We start from the raw sequence: 21,515 nt of genomic DNA, 5'->3' as shown, positions 1-21,515 counted from the left end.
AAAGCTGGCTAGGATGAGCAAAGCAAGACGAGGGTCATGTATCACTACAATACAGGCGCGCTGGCACTTTCACAGGAACACTATCATCCCGCCACAAAGCTGAGGTGATGATCCAGAATTCGTACTCACAAGCAGAGCAAAAAGTTCTCCACAATGCTGGCTGATTCATACCAGGAATCCCCAAGGGCCCCTCTCTTACCACGTGGTTCTACAGAAACTATCACCACACGAGTTATGCCTACAGTCCAAAGTCTCCCTTGCACAGCAGAACCCTCAAACGGCCCACACTCCAACATACTATAAGACGATAGACCACACTTTGCGGCCAAGCACACAGCCTCTGATGCCCAGAAACATCTCAAATGTACCCTCCTGGTCTGACAGAGCCTATTTCCGGTGAGCATAGCCCAGTGTCATAACTCCACCAGCAGCTGCTCTGGCCTTTACCTCAGGATGTTGGCCGTGGCCTTCCTTTCTTGAGGAAGAAGGTCCGGGTCTCGCAGAACTTCTTCTAGCAAGTTTAGAACATTCATTTTGAGTTCATTATTGAGTTCAAAGTCCTATAAAATAAAATGAATCGTTTGAGATCTTCATTTCAGGGGTTAGCTCTCTGTCCTATGACACCATTATGCACGTGGTTTCCCCAGAAGCCAAGTATGAAAGAGAAATGTACAGTCACAGCTCCCTACTGCATGCTCCTTGTGGTCCAGACTTGAGTCGTCTGGGCTGGGGCTGGGCTTTTATATTTCTGAAAGCCCCCCAGGAGATGAGAGCATTTATCCAAGGTTGAATACTGCTGCCAGTGGGGACACTCGTTGGGCCTGGTCTCCAACAGCCATTATAAAGCCCATCCAGCTTCCTGTCTCTAACTCCCCCCCCCCGCCCCCACCACATCCTACCTTCCAACACACACTGGATCACCATGCCTGGACTCAATGCACTAGTTCAGTTCCCCAGAGGGGCATGTTATTTCCTCGGCTTGGAACACTATGTCCCCTCCCCAGGTGGACTCTCATTTATCCCTCAGGCCTTGGAGTTGACAACGTCCTCCTTGGAGTCCTTAATTGGCACAGCGGGTTGAGCGCTCCTTCTCTTATGCTCCATGGAGCGCATAACTCGCTATTATCATAATTTCAGGTGGCATACTTTAAAGACAAATGCAGTTGCCTGGCTTTCTACTGGACCATGAGTAATATCCGAAACATGCACATAGCAGTAACTTTAAAAATATTTGTGTGATCAAAATGTGTTATTAATGTGGTAATGTGAATGAAGACCTGCTAAGGTGATTAATATCGGTGTACTTATGCATGAATCTACATAAATATGCTAAAGGATAAAATATAAACGATTCTCAGAAACAGATGTGCCAGAGACAAGAGCCAATGGGACAGATAATGAACGGAGTTAGGTAGACTGGAACATAATAACGAATAATAAGAGTGATGAACAAGAAATCACTAGAAAGAACTTGTGAGGCATTATTGATTCAAAGAGGGAAGTAAGGGTGGGTGAGTGGGTGGGGGGACGAGTTGATGGGTAGGTGGATGGATGGATGGATGGATGATGGTGGATGGATGATGATGGTGGATGGGGGAGTGGGTGGGTGGATTGCTAGATGGCTGGATGGGTGGAGGAATGGGTGGAGTAGATGGATGGATGGATGGATGGATGGATGGATGGATGGATGGTTGGTTTGGTGGGTGTGTGGGTGGGTAAATGGATGGATGGAGGAATAGTGTGTGGGTAGATGGATGGGTGGATGGTAGCTGGCTGTGTAGGAGGGTGGCTGGAAGGGTGGAGGAATGGGTGGGTGTGTGGATGGATGGGTGGGTAGATGGATGGGTGAATGGGGGGTTGGATGGATAATGGATCGATAGATAGATAATTAGATATATAGATACATGATAATAGATGAATGAGTAGAGGAGTGAACTGTCCTTTGTAGAAGAACTATAATTTGGAAGATGGAGGAATAAGTGAATCAGAAAATTCACCACATTCAACCAAATCAGTCATAACTGACTCAGGCAAGGATCATGAATGGATGCGGAAGGGGCAGAGTACGTGGACTGGTGAATAGTATCGACTCTCTTAGGAACCCCCTAACCACTGCTCGTTTATCACAAAAGAAGAATTCGGTGGATGTCACTAATGGTTCCAGCCACAGCCACATCAAGATGAACACTGTGTACATACCAAACACAAATTTTCATCAAATTGCAAAGAGGCCTTGACCTATATTCTTTTGAAAATGTAAATGCCAAGAAAGACAAAACAATGAATGTCTTGTTTTGTCAGTGTAAAGAAAACCAAATGAACAACAGCCTAGGACCTGGATTAGAGCCATATGTGGAACACTGTATCAGGGATACACCGTCCTGGATGGAGAGTGAAAGAGCTCAGAGTAGAAGTGACTGCTATCAAGCCTAAAGATCTGAGTTCGAACCCTGGACTCTACACAGTGGAAAAAGCAAACCAAATTGTCTTCTGGCTTCCACACATGTGTGTGCACACATGCACGTGCGCACATGTACACATACACATAATAAAGTTTTTCCTTAGATTTGATCATTTTGCTGTTGGATTGTTCTTGGGTTGTAAAGGACGGGGAGGGGGTCAGAGAGAACGCATATAAATACACTGGCTCTAGATGTGTGCCACGACACTGCTTTATTCTAGTAATTTTTCCATTGCTTTGAGATTTTTCAAGGTAAAATATCAGGGGACAAACAGAATTAAAATGTGAGTCGGTGGCTCTTGCATTCTCTATGAAGTGATTTCTGACTTACTGTCTCCTAGCAGCATGCCGGGACTGTCAGGTATCCAGAACAAACTAAGGCTGGCTGCCAGGCCTACACTGGGAGACCTCACTCGCATAGACTACTAGTCTGTGTGTGCAAGCAGGAGTGGTTGGTACCCACATAAATCTGTTACAATTATTACAGTGCATTCTATTATAATAGCTTGTATTAGTATATTATTAGCTGAATTATACATTATGATTATTATAATTACATTTTAACATTAAAGAAAATGATTCTGAGGAATTAACCTTCTGAACCATTTCAAATGGTTGGAGACCAACATCGCTAATGTCAGTTAGCTGGGTAAAAAGAAAACAGTAAAATTTTACTGCATATAGTAAGTTAGGACCAAAATTCCATAATTTTATGACTTGTAGATGATTTTTAAAATCTAACCTAATTTGAATGTTTGAACATCTCAGTTCCACGGCAAAAGGAACAGTGAGCTATTCTCAGAACTTCGCCTTGACTGTTGTTATCTCATGGGAAGCAAGAGCCACTGGGGCCTGAGGACAGTGCAGATGTTAACACCAATTCTATGTACTTGTTACGTCAATCTGGCAGACGCTAAACTCATCTGAGAGGATGCAACCTCAACTGAGAAACTGCATCCATAAACTCGGGCTGTGGGCAAGCCTGTAGGGCGTTTTTTAAATTAGTGATTGGTGTGGAAGGGCCCACCCCTGGGCTGGTGGTCCTGGGTTCTGTGAGAAAGCAGGCTGAGCAAGCCATGAGGAGTAAGCCAGCAGGCAGCACCCCTCCATGGCCTCTGCATCAGCTCCTGCCCCCCCAGGTTCCTGTCTTGTTTGAGTTCCTGTCCTGAATTCCTTTGATGATGAACTTTGATGTGAAAGAGTAAGTGAAATAAACCCTTTCCTTGCTTTTGAAATAAACCCAACTTGCTTTTGGTCATGGTGTTTCATCACAGCAGTGGTAACCCTAAAACTAAGACAATATCTCCCTTATCAACATTAAACAATATGTTTCCATGAAATGTTCACCTACATATGGTCCAGCAGCTCCTCATTATGCATTTTCCTCTTAAACTGTGCGCACGGATAAGCTTGTTATAGCTTCTTGCTGTTTTGTCTTCATCCTACCCCTGCCCTCATCTCAAGGTAGAAGCATTTGTCTTTCTAAACAGTTCATGACCTCATATGCTTCAGTCTGTACACACTACCAAAGGAGTTCGAGACCATCAGGAGTCTATTTCCTTAATGAATATTATATTCCTGTGTGAATATAATGAATATTATATATATCAGTGAGTCTTCATGTAGCTGTGTTGAGACTCTAATGATGCAAATAATCTGATCACCACAGACAGCACGATTAGCGTGAAGGACACCAGCCTTCTGTTCAGTCCTTGCTGAGACCTAATTAGTGATTAGCTAGCGAGCATCCTTGAGCAGCTGCTGGGCCACATCCTGGGCTCCACAGAGGTTGTTCTGAGGCCCCAGGGTAGCAAGTGTAGAAGGTCTCCTAGTCTTGGCGGCCGCCTAAGGTGCTGAGAATAAATGATGGATGAGGGTGCAGTCCTAAACAAGCCATTTACACAGCTCGGCGGGACACTGCAGAGGAGGTGATAGAAAGAATGCAGGAAAATAAGGAGAAGGGCAGTGAAGCCCCAGGCTCTGCATACAACACAGCCAAGATAATCGCGAAACTCATAGCAGCTGCCATGACTCGCACTGGGCCTGCACAAGACTGGCTGTTTCAACAGTCAGTAGTGGGTGGGCAGGGACCGTGGATGGCTCGTGGGACCCCACCCCTTACTGATGAACTCTAGGCAGAATAGCCTCGGGATGGGGAAGTGGGGGACTACCGTCTTTAGTTATGTACCCTCTGGTGAGAACACCAGAATTCAACGGATAGTTCCAATACCAAGGCCACACAGGAGGCCCTTAGTAGAGCCCAGAGCAAGACAAGCGAAACAAAAGAACAAGAGCTCAGGAAAGAGATAGGCAGGGGACAGGAGGTAGGGAAGGAATGGAGGGACACAAGAGCACGGGAGTAAGAGCAGGGCAAGTACATCATATCCGCTCACGAAACTGTCAAAGAGCCAACTGGAGTAGTAAACAGGATCCTTACACATGACTTGGACAAGAAAAAGTAATTTTTAAAAACTTAGTAAAGAGCAAGAAATCATCATATAAGCAGATATTTTATTATTGAGCTACTGGTAAGAGGTAAAAGCAAACCTAACGTTCTTCAATTAAAAATATTTTTAAATGCAATTTTACTCTTCTGAGCTCCGGAGAAGCCAGCCTGAGCAGCCCTATAAAAGGCAAGGTGGGCAATGCACTGGTGGCTGTGTGAAGCATGATGCCCGATTATATTTGGATATTTCCTCTCTTGCAACGTGGCTGGTATAAACGGAATCTCTGACACCTCATGCAAGCAATGAGTTTTCCCCCTTGCGTTTGTCCACATTTGCCCAGGGTCTCTACCAGGAAGTACCTTATGAACTCAGTTGTCCCTCACCAGCTGGGCTGTGGAGGAGACGGGAGTCAGGGGCCAAGTTCTCCACCTCCTCCGTCACAACGCATGGGCCACTGAGGCTGAGAGAGGGCAAGCACACAAGCAAGAACACAGGGTTCTCATCTGACTCCTGCAACCTGTGCTGCTTAAACTCCCCTGCACGTGGGAGTCACCAGGGCCGTGTCTGACACGCAAGGTCTGCTTCAGCCATGTGGAGAGATAGGGAGACTTTGGGATGTTGTTTTAGAGTCGTTTTATTTTATGTGTATGAGTGCATGGCCTGCATGTAATTATGTGCACCATGTGTGCATCTAGTTCTCACCAGATACCCTGGAACTGGAGTCACAAATGGCCGTGGATGCCAGGAACCAAACCCTGGCCCTCTGTAAGAGCAGCAAGTGCTCTTAACCACTGGATTATCTCTCCAACTCCGAGATTCTGTTTGTAACAAGCTCCACCGTGGCCAAATTTGAGGATCAAAACTTTGCACTGCTTTTGTTTTACTTTTAAAGCTGAAACCTCTGAGGTACCCACAGGATACCATATTATTCACAAATGAACACAAAAAAATACACAATTGGTCATTGAAAAGTTTCTTTTTTAAAAGTATAGACTATTCTTTCTAGTTGAAAAGAAATCTAAATAAGGAAGGTAAGGCATTCCCCCACTGTTTAAATCCAGAGATGGGATATTTATAAATCTGGCTGACTGCATTGCATCATAGAATGTTAATTTGGGCGGCATTTTCCGAGCCTGGCCTCATGTGCAGTAGAGCTAGTTGTCCACAAGATGGCGCGACTGGGCCGCTGAGCTCTTGGGAAGTAGCAGCCCTGGTTCAGTCCTGGTGTCCAGTGAACTGCAGGGGAGCAGGGACCCAGACTATTGCGATGATAATTGCTTCCGCGTGATCCCCAGACCCCTCCGCTCCAAATTAATGAATGACAGGTGTAGACACAGAGAATCTTTAGGTTTAAAAAAAAAAAGGCCACGGGAAATAAATATAAGGTATTTAAATTTCAATCGGCTTCATAATTCTTTCAACAACTGTTGAGCAAGTCAATATATACAGGTGCCGGCGAAGGCAGAGCACAGTCCAGGTGGATGGGCAGATGGAGGAAACACTAGCTAAAGACACAGAGCACAGGCTTGAGAAGGCAACATGGGAGCAGAGTTGGGGGCAGAGGCTACACTATGCTCTGCTGAGGCTTGGAGTATCAGTGGAGGCTGGAGACACGGTGTAAGACCCAGCAGAGTGAGCCAGGCGTGGTGGCGCACGCCTTTAATCCCACCACTCAGGAGGCAAAGGCAGGTGGATCGCTGTGAGTTCGAGGCCAACCTGGTCTACAAAGTGAATCCAGGACAACCAAGGCTAACACAGAGAGACTCCATCTCAAAAGCATCCCCTGGCCCCCCCCCAAAAAAGAAAGAAATGGCAGAGGGCAGAAAGATGGGAGCTGGCAAGAGCAGGTTACAGTTCACAGGCAGGACTGTGGCACACAGCAGACCCTGACTCACAGAGATTGTCAACGGATGGTGCTGTGACCCATAGAAGAGATGAGACTAACTATGACTGGGACCCAGACTTGCCCACGCTAGGTAGAAGTTCCAGCTTCAGCCTTTAAGACCTGTCTTGCAGCTTTGGGTCCACACGGTTATTCCCACTGCAAGTGAGGAAAGTCCAAATGCACAGAGCCGAAAGTTCAACAGGCCACAAGAAGCGGACCCGGATCTGCATTCCCATAGTGCTGGCCAAAGGCCAAATTTTTATACCGCACAGTCCATCAGAACAAAGCAACTGCGTACCCACTACTACTGTGGCTGACTTGGGGATAGTAGGCTGTGATGTGAGTGTTGGTTGAGTCTGGAACTGATTTTCTCTTGCCCCCAGGAATCTTCCGGTACTGGTTTCAGCCTGAACAAAGCAGTTTGTCTGAGTAATGTTTACTCACACAACCTCAAAGTCATCTGTGAATTAGGCCTGGTCACATGAGGTTGTAACCCCAGCCACTCTGCAGCTGAGGCAGGAGGACTGAGAACTCAAGGTCAGCCTTAGCTACTGAGTGAACCTGGAATGTTGCAAGGCCCTTGGCTCAAGCCCAAGTGCTAGAGAAAGGAAGAGGAGGAGGAGGAGGAGGAGGAGGAGGAGGAGGAGGAAGAGAAAACGAAATCTGTGAGTTAGTAAATTAGGCTGCCTGGCGCTGTAGATAGGTTAAGCATTCTGAAAATCACATTCATTCTTTCGAAAGAGCAGGCTAAATGAAGTATATGCTACAGGTGGCCAAGGTGACTCCAGGGCACTGGCGGGGGTGGGGGGAGGAGGGGGGCAGGGGGCAGGGGAGGGGGCGGGAACTAAACTCATACACATGCTTCAGGGAGAAGGAGAATTATGACAGTGATTTTCTCTGTTGTAGTCTAACAGTGGCCAGAGATTTTTTTTAAAGTGAGGACCGTGCAGACTACAGCAGATCTGCCCCAAACAAGATTAAAACCATAAACAAAGCTCCATAAAGCAAGTTCTTGGAATGTGACGACGGGGCTGTTGGGATTCAGACCCAGGACAAGCGGCTGAGGTGCCTACTTAACACACCAAAGCAGACCTGCCTGGCCTCCATGTTCTGCCAGCATCACTCAGTCCCTACCTGAGCATTTGAAGCTTTCACTAGATAATCCAAGCCCGGACGTGGTGACACACACCTTTAATCCTAGCACTCCAGAGGCAGAGGCAGGTGGATCATTGTGAGTTCGAGGCCAGCCTGGTGTACAAATCAAGTCTAGGATGGCCAAGATAATATAGAGAAACCCTATCTCAAAAATACAAAACAAACAAACATAAAAAACTAGATAATCCAGACTTTTTGCCTTTCTCTCTCTCTCTCTCTCTCTCTCTCTCTCTCTCTCTCTCTCTCTCTCTTTCTCTCTCCCCTCCCCCCCCTTCCTTCTCCCCTCTCTCTTCCTCAACATGGTGAATTCCCTGGCCTCATTCCTAGGGACTGGTGGACCTGCCCGAGAGCTGACTCCAGTAAATCTGTCTTTATACTTTAGTTTGGCTTTAATTGAAACGGAATTTCATCTGCAGGGAATGCCTATCAGGGTCCTAAACTTATAGATGAGGACTAAGGTTGACAGTCAAGAAAGTGAAAAGCATTCTTTAACTTTCAAGATGAAGAATTTAAAATGTGCTGTAGAGGTGTTAGATTCGGGTCATTCCGTGAATAGGGAAAAGATGCTGCTTGGTTTCCTCAGGATACAGGCTTGGGATGGTCTTCAGCAGTCCTCGTAGTGATGAAGTAAAGGTAAGGCAATGCACCTTTATGCCAACTATACTTTTCACTGTGTCCATCTCATGGCCTGTGGGCTGCATGCTGTGAACAGAGCCAACATAGCATCACAAACTCATTAGAAATATTATGAGTTGTTGTTGTTGTTGTTGTTGTTGACCCGACTATAGATCTTGAGCATGAACTTTGCAGATGACAGCATTGTGTCACAATACAACGCTGACATCAAGCATCAACCATCAAAAGGGAGACACGATTGGTAGAATTTTAAAATTGAAAGCCAACCCGAGGAGGGGTTGTCCTGGCTAAAAGCTGGGGTGGGAGCCCCGAAAGGACACCTGCTCACCCTGCTCCACTCACTCCTGTCATCCTCTGGCTTGCCTGTGATCACGACTCTGGACAACCTTGACTCTCTCTATCAGCTCTTCTCTCTGGAGACACCACAAAGCACACGGAATTCCAGGTTCCCCACCACCCAACTACAGAGGAATGCAAACAGCCTCCTCATTTGCGTAGTAAGTACAAAGCACTACTGGGAAAAACACAAGGAAGGACAAGAAGTGTGAAAGTAGATCCTGCAAAGCCAGAGCACAGTACCTCTGCTTTTCTCAACACACGTTCAGCATTTACTAGTCACTCCTAACTGGGTTCTCGAAACTGCTAAGACGATGGGCACGTAGGGACCCTATGCATGACACCCCCTAGGAGTCTACAGGCCAAGCACTAAACTCCAGGCACAATTAAGGCCCAGACCTGTTAGACACGGCACCTCGGCCCTGGCTGGCCCACCCGTACTTCTTGACTGAGTGAGCATTAAGTCCACGAGAGGACAGCTGGTGACGAACTGCCGAGATCTCAAACTGATGACTTGGGAGACAAGTTTAGCAGGTGTGAAGTGGGAAGAACTTGGGGAAGGCAGAGTACGAAACAGCAGACAGATATTAAAACAAACAAACAAACAAATGTTTGTTGCCTTTTCTCCATTGTATGGTTTTAGCTTCTTTGTCAGAAGTCAAGTGTCCATAGGTGTGTGGGTTTATTTATGGGTCTTCAATTCGAGTCCTTTGATCAACCAGTCTATTTCTATACCAATACCACACCGTTTTTATAACTGTTGCTCTGTTGTACAGCTTAAAGACGGGGATCGTGATACCTCCAGAAGTTCTGTTATTGTACAGGATTGTCTTAGCTATTCTGGTTTTTTGTTTTGTTTTGTTTTGTTTTGTTTTGTTTTGTTTGCTTTTCCATATAAAGTTGAGAGTCATTCTTTCAAGGTCTATAAAGAATTGTGTTGATATTTTGATGGGAACTGCATCAAATATGTCGATTGCTTTTGGTAAGATGGCCACTTTTACTGTGTTAATCCTAGTGACCCATGTGCACGGGAGATCTTTCTATCTTCTGATGTCTTCTTCTTTAACTCCTTTCTTCGGAGACTTGAAGTTCTTGTAATGACTCTATCCGCCTTCCCTCCCTCAGAAGGGAAAAGCAGGAGTCAAGGGCTTACCCCTGACAGCTGCTCAGAACACTGACTGGCACATAGAAGATACGGACACATTTGCAAAACCACAGAGCTGCATCCCACCCCCCACCCCGCCCCCAGAGACAACTTTCTTTCTAAGTGAAGAACTTAAAAGACTTTCACAAAAGACCTATATCATAACTAAAACAATAACAAACCTTAAGCTGGCTCCTAGAGGGTGCAACAGCAGCCAGAGCTTTCTCCTTTGTTCAGGGTACTAGCAGCACACGGTTCCGGTTCCCAGCACCTGGCTGAGGTGAGAATCTAGCGGGGAGGGTTATTCCTGGGCATCTGCAGGAGGTGCAGGACAGGAAGCACTCTTGCAGGGCAGAGAGGCTGGAAGCACAGAGAGATGATGCCCTCATCCTGCAGAGCTTCCTGTCTAGGCATCCCTACAGCGAGGCTGCCTGGCAAGTGGGAAATGCAGAGCCGCTGCTTGGGTGTAGGCTGGGCATGCGAATGGAAAAGTAGTGCAAGCAGACGGACAGGAGCAGGAGTGGACATCGACAGGAGCAGCCGAGTCCTGGGGTAAGACAGAACTGGCAGCTGGCCAAGAGCTGTCAGTAGAGGTGACAGCAGCTGCCTGTTCAGCAGCGAGCTGTTTCCTACAAATCGCATCCTCCCACCCACACCAAAAAAAAACCTGTGCTGCGCTTGTCCTGGCCCAACCTCCAGTTCCGATCGAGAACGAAGGGTTCAGCTGAACTTTTGTAGCTCTAACGGGCACTGAGTTCTGTGTTTTGCAGAGCGATGCCAAGAAATAAAAATAAAATAAAATAAGATAAAGTGAAAAGAGGCTCCTGCAACTGTCAAAATAAGCACCAGTTGAGAGGAAGCGAGTGTGCTTGCATCTTGGGCCCCTCCGATCCCAGACATCCTTGGACAAGCCTCCTAGTGGTGCTGGAACCAGTGCCCATGTCCCTGCCCTCCACGCCGGCACATTCCTATTTCTAGAAGTAGGATAGAGGGAGACACTCTGGCCCTTTCCTTCCTGGGGAGGAAGGAGCTGCCATCTTCTGTGATTTCAGCACAACACTGGAATTATGTAAAAGTTTTGTTTTTCCCTCCACGAGGAGGTGCCCTCCTCCTCAGCTTCCTACCACGTGACAGAGACCACGTGTTCCGACTGCAAGAACTCGGGTCGCTGTGCTGAGTCCAGCTTCCTGGAGGTTTATGCTGGTGGCTATTTTATTTGAATTAACTGATGAAACCTCAGTGCGTCCACCATGCTAACTATCCTCGGGAGACAGATCAGCCACATGTGCCTAGAAGCCACTGGACTGGGTGCTCCAGATAAAGCGCTGCCTTTCTACCAATCTTATAGAGAGCACAAGGGCAGAATCCTCTGAGGATTCCGTAGCTCGTGAGTCAGGTGCGGGATGACACTCTGCTTATGTGAGCCCAGGGTTTAGACTAGACAGTGCCCATTCAATGCTTTCTCCACCAAGAAAAGATATCTATAACAGCCTCACTATGTGGCTCATGGGAAGAAGTGACATCATCTGAATATTTCTTGAGGAAGAAGTCTAGAACCTGCGACAAATGATTTCCTGAGCCACAAAGACAGTGCTTGCCAGACCAGGGGTCTCAGCATAAATCACTCTTTACTCCACACCCCACCCTGTCTCTGAGATACCACCCCACACCCTGATGTGGGGTGATGAGATGCTTGTTAGCACAGACGCACACCTCCCACTGGAGTATTGCCTTGGCCATTAGGGACTGGGCTCTCTCTGTCTTGACCAGGGTGGCATTTCAGGGAGTTGGTCTTTACAGAGGTCGCTGAACTACATACACACTTAAACTCAGGGCCGTTATCACAGCTCAGTAAAAAGGAAGAAACCAGCTGTGCGTGGTGACACGCGCCTTTAATCCCAGCACTCGGGAGGCAGAGGCACAAGGATCGCTGTGTGTTCGAGGCAATCCTGGTCTACAAGTGAGTCCAGGACAGCCAAGACTACACAGAGAAACCTTATCTCAAAAAATAAAAATAATTTTTTTTTAAAAAAGGAGGAAACCGTGTAATCCAATACTAATTCAAAAGTGCTTCTTTTTTTCACATAAATATTTCTTTCTGAGTTTGCCACAAAAGTCATGAAAGAGGACTGAAATGCATTGGAAATGTGACGGCTGGGTAATTTGAATACAACCAGTGAAATGGGCTCTGAAAAGAAGCCATACTTCTTATGGGATCATCAAATACCATCATGGCATCTTGCCAGTCCTGTTCAGCTGCTCCGTGAGCCATCCTCCACCATCCAGGCAGGTGCCACTCTCCCAGGACCTTTCCGTTTCAACCACAGTCTCATTGGGATGGTCAGAATGTGCCATCCACGTGGGTAACATGTGTGCCCTGTCCACACCTGGCCGCAGATATTCAGGCGACAGAAAAGAGTCTGGTGTGATATTGAAGTGGAGCCTGGCCTTGGCTCCTGGCTGGGACAGAAGGACAGTGATTCGATTTCCTCTTGTGAGCATGTCAGTGAGATTTTTGATGACCACTGCGCTGGGCACTTCAGGCCAGCTCACCTGACCCAGGTAATGCTTGGCCTCTTGTAAGTCATTTTCAACTCCCCTAAGTCCCAGGCTTCCACTATGCCGCTTTTCCCAGAGTCTCCCAGTGGGATTACATAACCCCTCCAGGCAGTGTGCTTGGGCAGAGAGCAGAGTCAGGCCAGATTTCCTGCAAATCTTCTTGCTCACAATCTAGAGAGCTCCCACTTTGCCCCAGAAAACACCTTGTACCTCCTTTACCCAGGGCATATGGCTGGTGGCTTCCTTAAAACCACGTCTTCTGTAGCTGACAGAGGGAGAGGCAGCTCTGCCCAGTCTTTGTATAGCAGGAAACTGACCCCTCTCACCCCTCCCCCCTTTTCTCTCTTCCTATCTTGACTTCTCACTGGTGGGCGAACACAGCTGTGGCTGGGTTGCTTTCAAGAGCTCTTTCTTGTCCATCTTAGGTGGCGTGGCAGCTCCCCTTGAAGGTGTGCAGTCTTCTGTTTCCTCTCCCCCAACCCCCTCCTGAGGCTTTGGTCCTCTGCCTGAAAGTCTGAGGCAATCACGAGAACCAGAGGAAAGAGCCTGCTGCACAGGACTTACGCTAAGCACAACAGTTGAGCGTGGCCACCTTTCCCATAACTGGGAACTCCCTGAGGTCAGAGATCACATGGCTCTTAGCGGCTCTCACATGCACCCCAGTGCACAGCTGTTATTAATGGCTAAATAGAAACAAAAGAAAAAGAGCAGTAGTGATGTTCAATGCGTAAATTCTTTGGGGAAGGGGGTTGTTTTTCTTTAACTAGGTCATTTGTCTGATCTCATGCTTAGAAAGGTTTCCCCAGGGCCCAGGATGAGGAAAATCAGAATGATTCGCTTTCTGCCACAGGCCACTCAGACATTCTCCAGGGGGGGGGGGGGGGGGAAGAAAACTACAACTGGAAGTCACAGCCACAGCTCCCTTTTCAACATTGTTCCGTGTCTGTGACGTTTTTCAGGTAAGTGGAGCGAGTCTTTTCAGAACGACAGACCAATAGACAACCCAGAAAATAAAACAGAATTGCCCTGAAATGTGTCAAGTCTGTGACAGCCATGTCCGCAAGAGACAGGTCTGAGCTGACTCTCCAGCCTGGAAGGCCCTCAGAAGGTAACAGTGACCACAGGAGCTAAGAGCAGCAAAGCCCTGATACCTGCGGAGACCTAGGAATTGTGTAAATGATACACAGAGGCGTGCGTGCTTCACGACAACACATCCTTTCCACGTTGTGGTGTAGGGCCCAGCCTGTGGGCCCATTGGCAGCCACAGCCTCTGTTCTGGCTGCCTTTGGAAACTAAGGGGTGGAAAATGGCCTCGTGGAGAGCTCGAACAGTGGTGGCATTAAAACGTGAGCCCAGTACAACTGAACAGTCGAGCAGATGTCTGCCATGTGGCCAGAGCCACAGAACAGGTAGAAGGAAGGCAGACACACACCAAGAGGTCTGCAAAGTGTGCTTCAGGGTTAACTGCAGGGGGAGCCTCTCTCCTATTCTTCCAGGGAGCAGTCTGAGTCACAAATGTCCACGCTGTCTGTACTTCAGGCATAACCCAAACCGGTCTTTAAACTTTGTCACATCTTAGATCTGAGCCAATCAGGGCCCTGGTCTTTTTCTCCACCTCTCCTTAAAGACGACTAGCCAACTCCAGGTTCAGAAAGGCCTGACGTGCAGTTAGTAAAGGGTTACACACGCTGAGCCAACAGTGTAAAGGGGACCTGGTTTTATTTTGCAAATGCAGAATACATTCTACAAAGGTTTTTACTTTAGAATACGTGAAATTCGTTCCACTTGAAAACAGAGTACTAGGAACCAAAACATAACCGGTACGTAAGACATTTTGTGAATTAGGCTAAGAAAGCCCTTCCTGATTGCTGAAGTGTTTGCCTCTGTGGCTTGTGGGTGCCACTGAAGATAGAGGCCCCTGCAGTACAGTTCTGCTCTCAGAGTGGATCCTAAAAATGGTAACCTCGGATGGCCCAGGGCAGTCTCGAACCTTGGCTATAGTGTGGGAGGTGGTCCTGCCTCAAAGATCAGGAAAGAGGAGAGCTCCAGTTCACCAACCCACTTCAGACCATCTACACGTGTGAAACAGCAGCGTCAGCAATGCCCGTGACTGTTTTTCTTTGTACATTGCGATTATGTCTTTCCTTCTTAGCTTCTAGCTCCCAAGGCTTCTAACCACCATGTGTCAGGAGATAGTTCATGTGTGTAATGACTCAAAAGGTACCTTAAACATAAAATCATTGCAAGTAACTGCCGGGCCTTCGCAATTACCTGCGCATGCTTCGAGACCCAGTGGCGGAGGACATTCAGGACCCGATTGGTGGCTGTTCTCCGTATGATAAATTCCTTGTCGCATGTTCTCTCGGTGTTGTTAAACCCTTTGGGGGAAAAGAAACACACATTGCCGTTAGGGCCAGTGCCCAGGGATTGGAAAAGGTCATTTATTTTGGAACTCCTGTTAATGAAGCTCACAAAGCGCTACATCTTGGCAGGGAGGGAAAAATGGCTTCAGACCCGTGAACTCTGCTTACTTATTATACTTTCCAGCCAGCCCACCGCAGTTACAGGTGCAATTACATGAATAATGCACATGTACTTATTAAAGGCCACCGAGGAAAGCTGGCGTTCCTCTAATGACACTTCCCCTTGTGTCTCTCATGAATTACAATACAAAGCCAAGAGGCAACCTTAACGAAAGGAGCAGAGCCAGTGTTGACTGTGCCTTTGCCACAGCGTGGTTATGTAACCCATTCTATCTGAAGATGGATGTGGGCTTGCAGGTGAGGCAATGCTGTAGCGTCCACCTGCGCGCAAACAGTACAGCCATCGTTTGAAAAGAAGTCTTCAAAGGTTGCTGGAAGTGTGAGTTCCAAAGCTCCACCTCAGAAACTTCTAAGTGCATGAGGTGACAGATTTGATGGTAGGTTTCAAACATTGCACAGTGTAAACACATGAAGATGTCTCTTTTATATTCCACAAGTAGGTGCCATTTATCATTTGTGTGGTTGCTGTTTGTCAGTTGAAAATAAAGTAATTCGAAGCAAAAAAAAAAAAAGGCTGCCTGGCTTGGAGCTGCTGTTCTAGAGTTCTGGTAAGTCGTACCGTTTCTCTGGTGACCAGTGTCTGATGTCCCTCGTGATTCTGTCTCGTAGAGTTGCTGCAGAATTACGCTTGTTAACTAATAAATGTTAAGCATTTATCACAGTTCCTGCACAGTACCAAGAGCTCAAATGTCAGCCATTGCTATAACTCAACTCTTATCTGCTATCTTTTTGTGGGTTGGGCAAGTGCAGTGATCTTGGGCTTTGTACATATGAGGCAAATGTTCTACCTCCAAACTACATCCCCAGCTCTGGGCCGATGACTCAGAGTCCCTGTGTGCATCCATGTCACTGCCTTGGTCACCTCTTCACTATCAATAACACATTTTCGTACTTCATGCTGACTCTCCTTTAAAAATATTCTGCGATTAAGTAATTAAGCAATCTATTTCCTTAAAAAAAAAATGAATACGTCTTAGGCTGGGTCTAGCTTTCATGGGACACCACTTGCCTAGTATATTTGATACCCACGGATCAAACCCAGAAATGAAACAACAGTAGCTCTTCTTCAAAGAGCTGCCTAGAACCAGCAACTCCATTTCCTTGTCTCTTACCATCCTCACTTCTCTCTTCCAGCTTCCCACCCCTTCTCACCCACCACCAAGACGGACTCTGCTAAGGTCATTGGTAGCTTCCCCATCTATACACCCGGGAGGCTGTCACAATCACTCCCCTGGGAATGTGTCTTTTAACCTAAATGCATTATTCATATATTTATATCCTCTGATCTCATCTCTGAGTTCCAGACCCTCCTCACACTCCCCTCTTGGATATGTCAAGCACCCCACAAGCACCATATGCTCAAAGAGAAAGCCCAAGGCCTTTCCCCAAACTCTGTCCTGTCTGGTGTCATTATCCAAGTAAAGAAACGCCACCACCAGTCGCCACGGTAGGTAAGCCTGGAACTTGTCTGCCTCCCTGGATAATACCAGCAACCCTCCCTGGTCTATCCCACACCTGTCCGCTCAAGTCTGGAATCCCAGGAACCAAAAAGATTTTTTCAAAGGACAAATTGGATGTGTGAAACCGGTGTTTAAGGCTGCTGAAGCAGTTCTCACGATCAATTTAAAACCCTCAGCACAGACTCCAGACTCCTGGCGTTTGACCTCTTTAGGTTTTTCTGGAACTACACGTTTTTATTTTGTTTTCTTTCTCTCCACCCTTTAGTTCTTTGTCATCCCTGGGCCCTTGCACATACTATTTCATACTGAAGTAAGTAATGTGGCCCTGTGAGTCAGTGCAAGCCAACTACTCCTTCCCAAGAGAGGCCTTGTGGCCCGAGCAGGAAAAAAGTGTCATTGCATCTCACAATAACACAAACATTCACTTTGTGGCACCTATAACACAGCAGTAGACTTCTCTGTGCGATTTTCTGATAATATTTTTGTTCTTCATGGAGACAACAATTCGTTTTTTGTTTTGTTTTGTTTTAACTTTTTTTTTCTTCTATGCCCAAGCATTTCTGCAGTGTATGGCAGATACTGTACAAGTTATGTATTGATACTCTTATTTTTTATTGTAGAGTATGTGTGTATGTTTATTGTGTGTGTGTGTATGTACGTGTGTGTATTCTGTGTGGTGTATGCATTTCTCTGTGTGTAGGTGGTGTATGCATGTGTGTGCGTGCATGTGCTGTGTGCTGTATGTATGTGTGTATATGGTGTGTGTGTGTGTGCTTGCACTGCTGTATGCTGTATGCTGTGTGTGTGTGTGTGTGTGTGTGTGTGTGTGTGTGTGCGCATGCGTGTGAACTTGTGCATCTGTGTATAGAGGCAGAGGTTGGCACTGGTGCCTTCTCTACGATTCCTCACCTCCATTTTTATTCAGAATCTCTCAGGGAACCTTGAACTACAATTTTGTCTACAGCAGTGGCTAGTGAGCCTCCCAGATCCAGTGATGGGATTACAGATGTGAACCGCCACACCTGGCTGCTGTGTGATCCCTGATGACCTGGACTCAGATTAGATTCACGTATTCAATGAATAGTTGAAATTCCAAATACTAAAAACATACTTAATAATTTTACTGAATAAGATATGAATGTAAGAATAATTGACGGAATGAATGAAAGAATGGTCTTCAACGCTGACTGGTTAATTGAGAAAAAAATGTGTCTATAAATGTATAAAAAGCCAAAGACTCTTCTTCTTCTCTCCTCTCTAAACACGGACAGGAGCCTTCCACCCACAGCACACATTTAAAGTTCTGTCAGGGGAGGGTGATGGGAAGTTAGCTCTTAACAGCCTTTAACAGAAAGCTTTTACTCCCAGCATTCAGGAGACAAAGACAGACGGATCTGAGTTCAAAGCCAGCCTGGTCTACGGATGGAGTTCTAGGACAGCCAGGGATAGACAGAGACCTTGCCTCAAGGGGGGAGTGAAGGACAGAAGGAGGGAAAGAGGGAGAGGGAGGGAGAAAAAAGGGAGAGAGGGAAGGAGAGAGAGAACACACAAATTTTGAATAAAATATAACAAATATTATCCCATTTGAGTTTATAAGACAGTAAGGGATTCTGCAGAGCCAAATACACAGAATACTGTGACAATCAGAGCCAAGTCCCTGAAGGAACAGGCAGTCCTGAGAGGAGGGAAGAGCTTCCCAGGTTTTGGCCTGGATTGCATTATAGCATCTCGCTGTTCAAAGCGAGAAGCCCCAGGGCCTACATGAAGAGCAAGGGCAGGGTGAGAACTGAGTCTCCCATGTAAAGCGAGAGCTCTCAGAGGTCTGCCCCCTGTGAGAGTGTAGCATGGTCTGTGTACAAAACAAACAGTAGACACTTCCCTGAAGATACAGCTACAACTCAGAGCCGACTCCTGGGATCTTTGACATGAATGAAAGAAACTTTCTTCCTCAGCGTGGATTCCAGCCAGGTCTGGAAACCGCTAAGCACAGTCCCAGGACCAGTACACAGACCGGATCATTACCGTGTGTCTTTCCCTGAGGCCCTGGATAGCCCTGCGGACTCCACCAACAGTGCTCACAGACTTGTGCTAGGTCACCACCAGCCGAGCCCCTGAAGAAAGACTCACCACCCCAAATTGCAAGTCACAGTGCAACAGACACATAAGTCAGGAAGTCACCACGCTATGCTCCATGCTCTCACCCCTACAAAATTATAGACACTTTCTAGTTTTAAGCACTGGCCAAACAGGCAAATCAGGGGCTGAACACTAAAAACCCAGTTACCATCCATCTTAATTTTCTTTCCTGCTTCTGTGACATGACACACTGAAAAAAAAAAAACAACTTAGGAAGGGCTTGTCTTAGGTCACAATTCTGGGTCACAGTCTGTCATTGCAGGGAAGTCAAAGAGGCAGGAACTCAAAGCCACTGGCCACATCACTCCTACACTCAGAGCAGAAAGAAAGGAGCATGTTTCTAGTTCAATCCATTTGTCCACAAATGAGTGAGTTCACCCAGAAGCAGAAAGTCAAATGGTATATACTCACTTATATTGAAACACTAGCCCAAGGGGCATGTCCCATGAAAGTCTTCACTTCCCAGGAAAGTGGGTTAGAGAGGAAGACATCCTATTGGGACTTTAGGTGAGAGAAGCATGGGAGAATGGGGAAATAGAAGGATCCAGAGGGCCATAGAAACCTACAAGAAGAACATTATGACGCATGGATCTGGGCTCAGGGGTCCTGCTCAAACTATGGCACCAGCCAAGGACAATATAGGTAGTAAACTTCAAACCCCACCCAGATCTAGCCAATGGACAGGACATTCTCCACCGTTGAGTGGAGAGTGAGGTCTGACTTTCATGCGAACTCTGGTGCCCCATTTTTTACCACATTCTCTTGATGGGGAGGCCTGGTGGCACTCAGAGGAAGTATAGCAGGCTACTAAGAAAGGACTTGATACCCTATGAACATATACAGGGGGAGGAGGTCCCCCTCAGTCACAGACATAGGGGAGGGGAGTAGGGGGATAGCGGGAGGGAGGGAGGAATGGGAGGATACAAAGCATGGGCTAACAATTGAGAAGTAATATGAATAAATTAATAAAAATTTTTAAAAAAGAAAGGATCATGTTTGACAAACATGTTTGACAAAAAAACTCTGACCTGTGTGCATACTACACGTGTGTCTCTGGATTGCTGCGATGGACATCTATCTGTATCTGTTGTTGCTCCAAGTCAGCCACTGCTCCAGGAACTTCCTGCGTGGCCTGCAATTTAATCCTGGCCCCCGAGGACAGTAACAATTGTTGTTTATCATGTGGCCAAGCCACTGCATGGAAGAGATGTTATCTCCACTTATGGCCAAATGACAAAGGGAGAGGCATTGCAAACTGGTGAAGGTCCTGGAGCTAAAGGTATCTTTGAGCTTAGATCTATCCAGAACATTTTTAATCACATCTCTCTGCCTGGAGCCAGTTTTAGTCTTATGCTTCTTTCACAAATCTATAGACCAACCAGCTCTTTTTAATATGCATTTTTGTTAAAGCAATTTGAAAAGTTCGTGCACTGTATTTTTATAATATTCATCCTCCATTCCTCCTCCTAACCTTCCAGACCTACCCACCCTCAATGTGTTCTCCATCCTCTCTTCATCTCCCTCCCTTTCCCCCTCACATCCCCCACCCCCCACCCTGCCATGCTCCTGGGTATGGGACCATGCACCGAAGTGTGGTTGACCTACCGGAATCCACACCATTAAAGAAGACTGATTCTCCCTCCCTCCTCCATCACCCCTACCATACTGATGACTAAGTCACACTTGGCCCCGTTTTGAGGGCAGAGATTTTACTGATTGCAGTGAATAGGTGTCATTTGGTTGGAAAAATAACTTTTCAACAGCCAACTAGCCTCTCACACAGGAGCTCCTCTGCAAAGCCTATAAAATACTGTAATAGCCCTGGGGAAGAACTAAGGAAGATGGAAGGGCTCAATATGGGATTGGGAGGAGAAATATGTCCAGCAGACAGTATATACTTCTATGAAAAAGTCCTGTAATTAAGTGTCATGAACAAAACACAAGAAAAATAAAAGGCAAACACAATCTGCTCTTTCCCCAACTCATTACATCCCTACACGACAGTTATATGGGCCAGTGTGTTGTTGGCCTTTGATTTGTTTCTTTAATATTTTTAAAGCTTCATATGACCTATTAATGAGGACTGAAATCTGTTTAATGTACCATGACCAGCATTAAAGAAAGGAAGTAGATAAGGGCCCATCTGCATGTGTTGTCCCTAGTGATTGACAAGTACTCTTTAGAGAATTTGTGCATGTATATGAATGTTCATGAGTATATGTGTATATATGTGTGCATGTATGTTGAGTTGCATGTGTGTATATTTATGTATGTGTGTGTGAGTGTATGTGTGCATATGTCTTATGTGTGTGTATTATGTGTATGAGGTATGTGTTTGAGAGAGATAGTGTGTGGGGGGGGGCATGTGTATGTATGCACATGTATATGCATGTGTATGTGTGTGAGTATATATGTGCATTTATGTAAGTGTGTAAGAGTCAATATATATCTCCTAGAGTAGGCGAAATGAGATTTTAAAGTAGGTGATAAGACTGGCTAATCGGTAGGTCTATGCTTACCCTGCATTAATTAATAACCTGCATTAAGTTTCAGAACCCTGGGAAGCTGGGTCTATGCCAAACCCGAGAGCAGCAGAGCATCTTTGTCCCATCACCATCAACGCCATCTCTGTGTGTTTTCTATACGTTCCCACTCTCTCCAAAATTCCCCCAAAGTATTCTTGCAGGACAACCAGGAAGTATTTCCATATTGATACCATGTTCTTCTCTCCTATGACGCAGATCCAAAGCTCA

At 46.4% G+C, this 21,515-nt stretch overlaps 1 protein-coding gene across 5 annotated transcripts in view; it reads right to left on the bottom strand.

The window, feature by feature from the left end:
• Nucleotides 1–21,515, bottom strand: part of RASGRF2 (Ras protein specific guanine nucleotide releasing factor 2) — a 197,361-nt gene that overhangs the window by 14,781 nt on the left and 161,065 nt on the right. For all 5 annotated transcript variants that reach the window (XM_084802043.1, XM_084802046.1, XM_084802042.1 and 2 more), the window contains exons 18-19: nucleotides 14,895–15,001; nucleotides 448–560 (exon numbers count right to left, since the gene is read on the bottom strand). In XM_084802043.1, the coding sequence (XP_084658169.1) occupies nucleotides 448–560; nucleotides 14,895–15,001 (220 nt within the window). The remainder of the gene's footprint in view (nucleotides 1–447; nucleotides 561–14,894; nucleotides 15,002–21,515) is intronic.

Source organism: Acomys minous (genome assembly GCF_964271855.1).
Source record: "Acomys minous genome assembly, chromosome: 11".
Classification (NCBI taxonomy): domain Eukaryota; kingdom Metazoa; phylum Chordata; class Mammalia; order Rodentia; family Muridae; genus Acomys; species Acomys minous.
This window is presented reverse-complemented; position numbering and strand designations above follow the sequence as displayed.